The following is a 6,798-nucleotide window of genomic DNA, read 5'->3' on the forward strand; positions in this document are numbered from 1 at the left end:
CAACTGCATTATATGCTGGTGGGGGGATAATAACTCACTATTTATGTTTACTTTGAGAAAAGTTGTATTTTGGTGTAATACGTATAATTATCGTACCTTCATGTGAAATACTTTAATTTCATTGGTCAGTGACGCTTTAACAAGTTTCCGTGTCACCCCTGCCAGCAGTTTTAAGCTGGACAGAATATGTGTCACTGATTTTAAAAATCCAGTCGAGAGACAGACGCCATTTTGTTGAGGTTGACTACAGTCATATAGTCGGTAGCGATCTTTAAAATAAAATAAAATGATATTTTGTACATTCAACATGGCGGTAAGATAAATACGTTGTATGCTTTTCCCTCACGTAATACGGTCTGATGTACGCCTTTTTGTAGCAGTGTCATCCCTCGCCTACCGGCTCGAGTGACACTGCTCCAAAGAGGCGTACATCAGACCGTATTACCCTCGAGAAAAGCATACAATTTATAAGATATTATTTTATATAATAGTCAATATCGATGACGTCATTCATTTCATTTTGTTGGGAGCCGTGTTAAAATAAGCTGTAAAGCTTGTTCACCAATTCCAATTCATTCTAATGGATAAAAATATGTTTAAACCAACACGATATCATCAATGTCTGTTACACATACCTGCGCGTCACTAAAGTAGATTGTCACATTCAGCTAACATATCATTATGCATGACATAAACCCACAAGTTGCACTTATCTCACTGGACAGCCCCGAGAAACCAGAAAGTTTTACAGGCGACGATATGACGATGTGTTAACATATGTCGTCATCATGGCTGCTGTTACCCCGTCCTTGTTCCTGTCTTTAAGGTTGACCATGTTCTCTCTGATGACGTGCTTCACTATCTCCAAATGTCCACCCAAAGAGGAATAATGAAGGACGTTGTTGCCGTCATCATCAGCTTGTGACACATTAGCTCCCTTTCTGACGAGGAACTCAAACACGACTCTGTGGCCTCTGAATGCAGCTTTCATCAACGGGGTCTCACCGCCTTGTCCCCTACTGTTAATATCAAGACTGCATAGAGAAAGTAGATACTTCACCACATCCAGATGTCCGCTCTGGCAGCCCCAGTGCAGGGCGTTGTAGGCGTCATCATCAACTTGTGACACATTAGCTCCCATACACACGAGGAACTCACAAACGTCTCTGTGTCCCCGCCATGCAGCCTGCAGAAGTGGTGGCCTGTACCCATTCTTAATCTCAACACCATATTGTGGGAGTAAACACTCCTCCATACCCACATGTCCACCCTTGCAGGCCCATTGAAGCATGTTCTTACCATCATTATCCACTTGTGACATGTTAGCACCTTTACTAATAAGACAAGACAATATTCTGCAGTGTCCCTCCTGTGCTGCCACCATTAGTGGTGTTTTTCCGTGATTCCCATCTCTACTGTTGATGTCGACCAAACCCCGGGACAGGATGCGTCTCACTCGAGTCAGGTTTCCCTTCCTGCAGGCCTCGTGAAGTGGACTGCTCGCAAATGTTTCCTCCTTGGCACCTATGTGTTTCGGAGTCTTCTGGTAGTTCTGCTTCTCTGTGGATAGGATATGATAATGACACAATGACGTCAATTTGTTAGCATTATTCACTGTAGTTAGTAGGCAATAGAATAAAACCTGTGTTACCACTTTTGCATAATGTGTCAGAGAGAGCAATTTGTATGCAGTCGTCGGATTTGAATTGAGCCAAGAAGTTACAATCTGACATGAAGGCTTTGTAGAGTAAAGGACTGGACGCCGTGGCACATCATCACTACTCCACTTTATTCTGGGCCAACCCGTGAAGATCCGGGTTAGAATTGATCTTCAGTATCCAATGCTTGTCGTAAGAGACGACTAACGGGATCGGGTGGTCAGCGCGTTACTTGGTAGACACATGTCATCGTATCCCAATTGCGTAGATCGATGTTCATGCTGTTGATCACTGGATTGCCTCGCCCATATTCGATTATTTACAGACCGCCGCCATATAGCTGGAATAGCGCTAAGTGCAGCGTAAAACTTATATCACTATTCTGGGCAATAATATTAGCTAGAACTAAAGTAAGCATCAACTCATTAACGTCAACTGGAAATTGGAAGTTCCCATGCAAAGTCTACCTTTTACACCTGATGAATATTCCTCGTAGTGCAATTGATTCAGAGCAATGGCACTGGTGGTTTTAGATTTTTGAAGCCATTAACTATTATCATAACAAATGATTTCTTGTGTTATGGACGCTTAGGGGCTTGTCTCTACATCAGGGGAATCTTGTGTGTGTGTATACTATATGCAGCTTCAGACATTTGAATAATATAACTGCATATTGAGCAAGCCTGCTTACGCATTACACAATATGACCCGTAGACGGTGTTCTAAGATTTTCAGAAGTAAGGGTTTATTGGCAAGTAACACTTTTCTACTGTCCTTCCCACATCCATAAGAAATCCCTGCAAATTCCTGATTTTAGATGTTTGAAACCGTTAACTATTATCATTATGAATGATTTCTGGTGTTACAGTCGCTTAAGGGCTTGTCCCTACACCAGCGCCATTTTTAAAATTATGATTGACTGACTGAGTTTTGGTTTTACGCCGCTTTTAGCAATATTCCAGCAACATCACGGCGGGGGACACCAGAAATGGGCTTCACACATTGTACCCATGTGGGGATTCGAACCCGGGTCTTCGGCGTGACGAGCCAACGCTTTAACCACTAGGCTACCCCACCGCCCCTCAAAATTATTGAATAATATAACTGCATTTTCAGCAAAGTCTGCATACTCAATACACAATATGACTATGTAACCGGTAGACGGTGTTCAAAGATTTTCAGAGGCAAGGGTTGACTGATAAGTAACACTTTCGTGCTGTCCTTTCCACATCCATAAGAAATCTCTGGGAAAAGCAGAGTCGAGTGTACAGTTGTGGATATATCATGAACATTTCGTGAGTCGATTGCATTGTTGCGACTGAGCATGTATTTATGATTTATACCAGGTGTTTGCAAAAAGGTGAGCCGATCCTGCCCATACTGATATCCACCCGTCAAAACATATTGAAAGGGTCGTTCTAAAATATTCCGGATCATTCGAGATACAAATCTAAATGGGGTATTGCATCGGACATAATCTTGGTCACTTCTGCGTGAATGTTTTAAAATGTATACCACAAAACGTTTCCTTGAAAGCTTTTCTGATCCCATCTATGTTGTAACCTGGACATCAGCATGTTAGATATTTTTTCAGTGCAATTCAGATCGCATGTGCTGTATGGTGGAGTTTCATGATTTCCGTTGCTTGTACTAGCCCAGACTGAAGCTGGTTTTATAGTGCTAGCCCACTGAGATACCATGCCGCAGTGAAGCATGAATACCCCACTCAGATACATTATACTGACTCCGAGCCGACCAGTCCTTGTTGTACCCATTAATGCCGAGCGCCAGGCAGGGACCAACAAGTACCATATTTTAACGTCTTTTGGTATGACGCGGACGGGGAACTATAAATCTTTGGACCAACTTTACGAAGCTTGGAACACCAGTACAAATGTATTTGATATTTCATGTCCTAGTGTGGATTGTAGATCGAGTCCAATTGGATTACAGATTAAAGGTGAACATATAGCCAGCGTCGGTATGAGGAGTAAGTTGCAGTTGTAACTCCCTGTATGTAGCTTTCTTCTCAGGTGTATTGTGAACATTCAGATCCCTGTATGTAGCGTTCGTATTAGGTATTTAGTGGACTTGCAGCTCCCTATATTAAACGTTCGCCTCAGGTGTTAAGTGGACTTGCAGCTCCCTATATTAAACGTTTGTCTCAGGTGTTAAGTGGACTTGCAGCTCCCTATATTAAACCTTTGTCTCAGGTGTTAAGTGGAATTGCAGCGCCCTATATTAAACGTTTCTCTCAGGTGTTAAGTGGACTTGCAGCATCCTATATTAAACGTTTCTCTCAGGTGTTAAGTGGACTTGCAGCTCCCTATATTAAACGTTTCTCTCAGGTGTTAAGTGGACTTGCAGCTCCCTGTATTAAACGTTCGCCTCAGGTGTTAACTGGACTTGCAGCTCCCTATAGACAATTCTTAATGAGGCCTCATGAATATTCATATCTGTACCAAAACGAGGCTAAATTGGGCAAGGACACAATCGCATAATGGCGACAAATCTCAATGTATACTTCCTGGTTTCAAATTGCCCTTGAACGGTATATTACGAAACTGCCCAGTAGTTCAGGGAAATCGCAGAGAAATGGGAAAGGGCTACAAAAATGTTTCTGTAGCATATCAACGGGTTGAAGGGTGAATAATTACTGTACTTCACGACACATCACGATAAGTCATATGACCTAGATATCTAGGTTACGTTTACCATGTTGCGCAGCATTTATGAAAGGAAGCTACTCTAAAGTCACAATAGTGGAAATATTACCAAGGGAAGTCAATTACGTTTACTTTATCAACATATGAACAAAGCAAAAGACTCAACGTATTTCCTGACCTGGATTCAAATCATCCGCTTCCACATGGGAGTAGTGTTGTTAATTCTTGAGCTGGATAATCGAGATTATAAGTAATATGTAGATCAAGATAGCTCTCCTCGAGTGGATCTGGACCAAACACAATTGTATTATTCATGTGATGAAATGATTTGTTTGGTATTTTTTCTGTTTAAAATGTTTTGTCATATCGACTCTGTTTTATAGATATAGGGTATTTATTCACGCATATATTGTCAGTTGGCGATGTGCGCGTAACTGTATGTTACAATCGCAGAGGAACAACGAATCGCCACATCATCATGTAGAAACTATTTATTTCAATTAACATGAGTGGGACACAACGTGCAAGACAAAACTGGATGATTTTTTTCCAAGTTCTTTCTTTACTGATTTGGAGATTGTTATGGGTGATGAAACATATTTCGCAAATATAATGTACAGTTTTAGATAGTGATGAGTATACTTGGTGTAATTAGTTTTAGCTTGGGGTGAGGGGCCTTCGCTTGGGCGAGACATTGTTATGTAACTAGTGGTACAGCTTGGGGTTGATGAATTCAGCTTTGGTCAGTTAACTGAATGTGGCCAAGCCAGCTTATAGGGAGAAGCTCGGTGATTCTGATCTAGTTGGGGTGTTTCTTGAAGACGGGATTTTTGCCAGTTGTGGTTGTACCTATAATGTGAATTCACAAACTTGCACCCACGTCGGGACTGTGTCAGATATGGAAACTAGGAAATCATGGTGTACAGGAAGGATTTAAAAATGAGGTGACTATGCCATATTGCTTTGCCCATAATATATCTAAGACAATTCCCTCTTCACTTTCCACATTTGTAAATTGGTAAACTGTATCAGCCTTCTGTGAGGATAGTATAAATAAATCTTCCTCAATTAGTCAGATTGTTGTGTGATCCATTTTCATTGTTACGGGTGAATTGGTGTCATATACCCCTTTATCATACCTTCACTCGTAACAAGATGAATATTTATTTTACCTAAATGGACTTATGTGGTAACTGCATGGGGAATATTTGAAACAATTTTCAATACTGTGTTACTATACCATAAAATTGATTTATGGTAGATCTGATCTATTTATTCTGTACCACTGTAACTGAAGACCTTTTTAAGGAGAACATATTATCTGATTAACATAACAGGATTCACAATACAGCAAACAATTAACCTAAATAAATAACGAACACCTGGAGTGCAGTTCATAAAAAAATATTCTGAAATGGTGTCTTAAAAGTCCAATAACAATAGACACATTCACAATAGCTTCCAACTGTAACACTGATGAATAACAATAAAATTTTCAGAGGATGCAAATTGAAAATATATTGAGTACAATATTTATGTTGATAGAAATATCTTTTTAGATTAATCTGACATGAATGACAACAATTACAGCTGGGCCAATTCATAATTTATCAGTTTTCTCCCCTTACACATTCTCATATCTCTTACCTATGAATGACTTTTTTTCTGATTTCCAACTTACTCTTTTCAAACAGGATGAAATACATTCTTTTTCATCAATTATTAATTGAACAACAGCAAATGAGTTACATCTACAACTATGCCATTATGAAAGACCTTTGTATTATTCAGCTAAATCCATCAATGTGTATGTACTGAGTCAAAAAAGAAACTTCACATTCTTTCTTCAGGGCACTATAAAAGAACAAGAGATGGTAAGATGGTTAAATTGTTATTATTTCATTGCTGAGATCTGTGTGATATACATCGATACACTGACAGTGCGATAATCAGTTTCATTAGGCTACACCGCCGTTCCAAAACATGTGTATACAGAATGTCAAGTCTCAAGAATAAAAATGCGAAATTTCTCAGTCTCCTCATCGACAGCCTGATGCTTGTGAACACGTGGTTGGGGATTGTGCGCCATTGTTCTTGCAAGGCAGCTCCAAGTTCCTGCAAATTCTGAGGTTGGTTCCTAAGACCACGAAGCCTTCTCCCAAGAGCATCCCAAACGTGCTCTATTGGATTAAGGTCAGGGGACCTCGATGGCCAGTCCATGACGTTGATTCCAGCGTTTTGAAGGAAATTTCGTGTCAACATCGCGGTATGCGGCCGAGCATTATCATGCTGGAACTGTAGACCTGGGCCATGAGCCGCCATGAAAGGAACGAGTTCAGGAGTGAGCACCTGGTCGCGGTAAGCAGCAGCTGTGAGGTTTCCACGGATGACCAAAGTCGGGAACGGTTGTTCCCACAGAAGCACCCACACCATGCACCTTCCGCCCCCGAATCTGTCGACTTCCTGTACACAAC

General features: G+C 40.8%; 1 protein-coding gene across 1 annotated transcript; it reads right to left on the reverse strand.

Moving 5' to 3' along the window:
• Nucleotides 1-745: 745 nt before the first annotated feature.
• On the reverse strand, nt 746-1,321 carry LOC124254331 (histone-lysine N-methyltransferase EHMT1-like). Its single transcript, XM_046688253.1, has one exon. It carries the CDS (start codon nt 1,319-1,321, stop codon nt 746-748), a length of 576 nt encoding a protein of 191 aa, XP_046544209.1.
• Nucleotides 1,322-6,798: the final 5,477 nt, after the last annotated feature.

Source organism: Haliotis rubra, unplaced genomic scaffold (genome assembly GCF_003918875.1).
Source record: "Haliotis rubra isolate DU_JTF1 unplaced genomic scaffold, ASM391887v1 Scf570, whole genome shotgun sequence".
Lineage (NCBI taxonomy): Eukaryota > Metazoa > Mollusca > Gastropoda > Lepetellida > Haliotidae > Haliotis > Haliotis rubra.

Coding starts and splice junctions, on each gene's coding strand:
- LOC124254331 (XM_046688253.1), bottom strand. CDS start 1,321: ATGTCACAAGTGGATAATGATGGTAAGAACATGCTTCAATGGGCCTGC.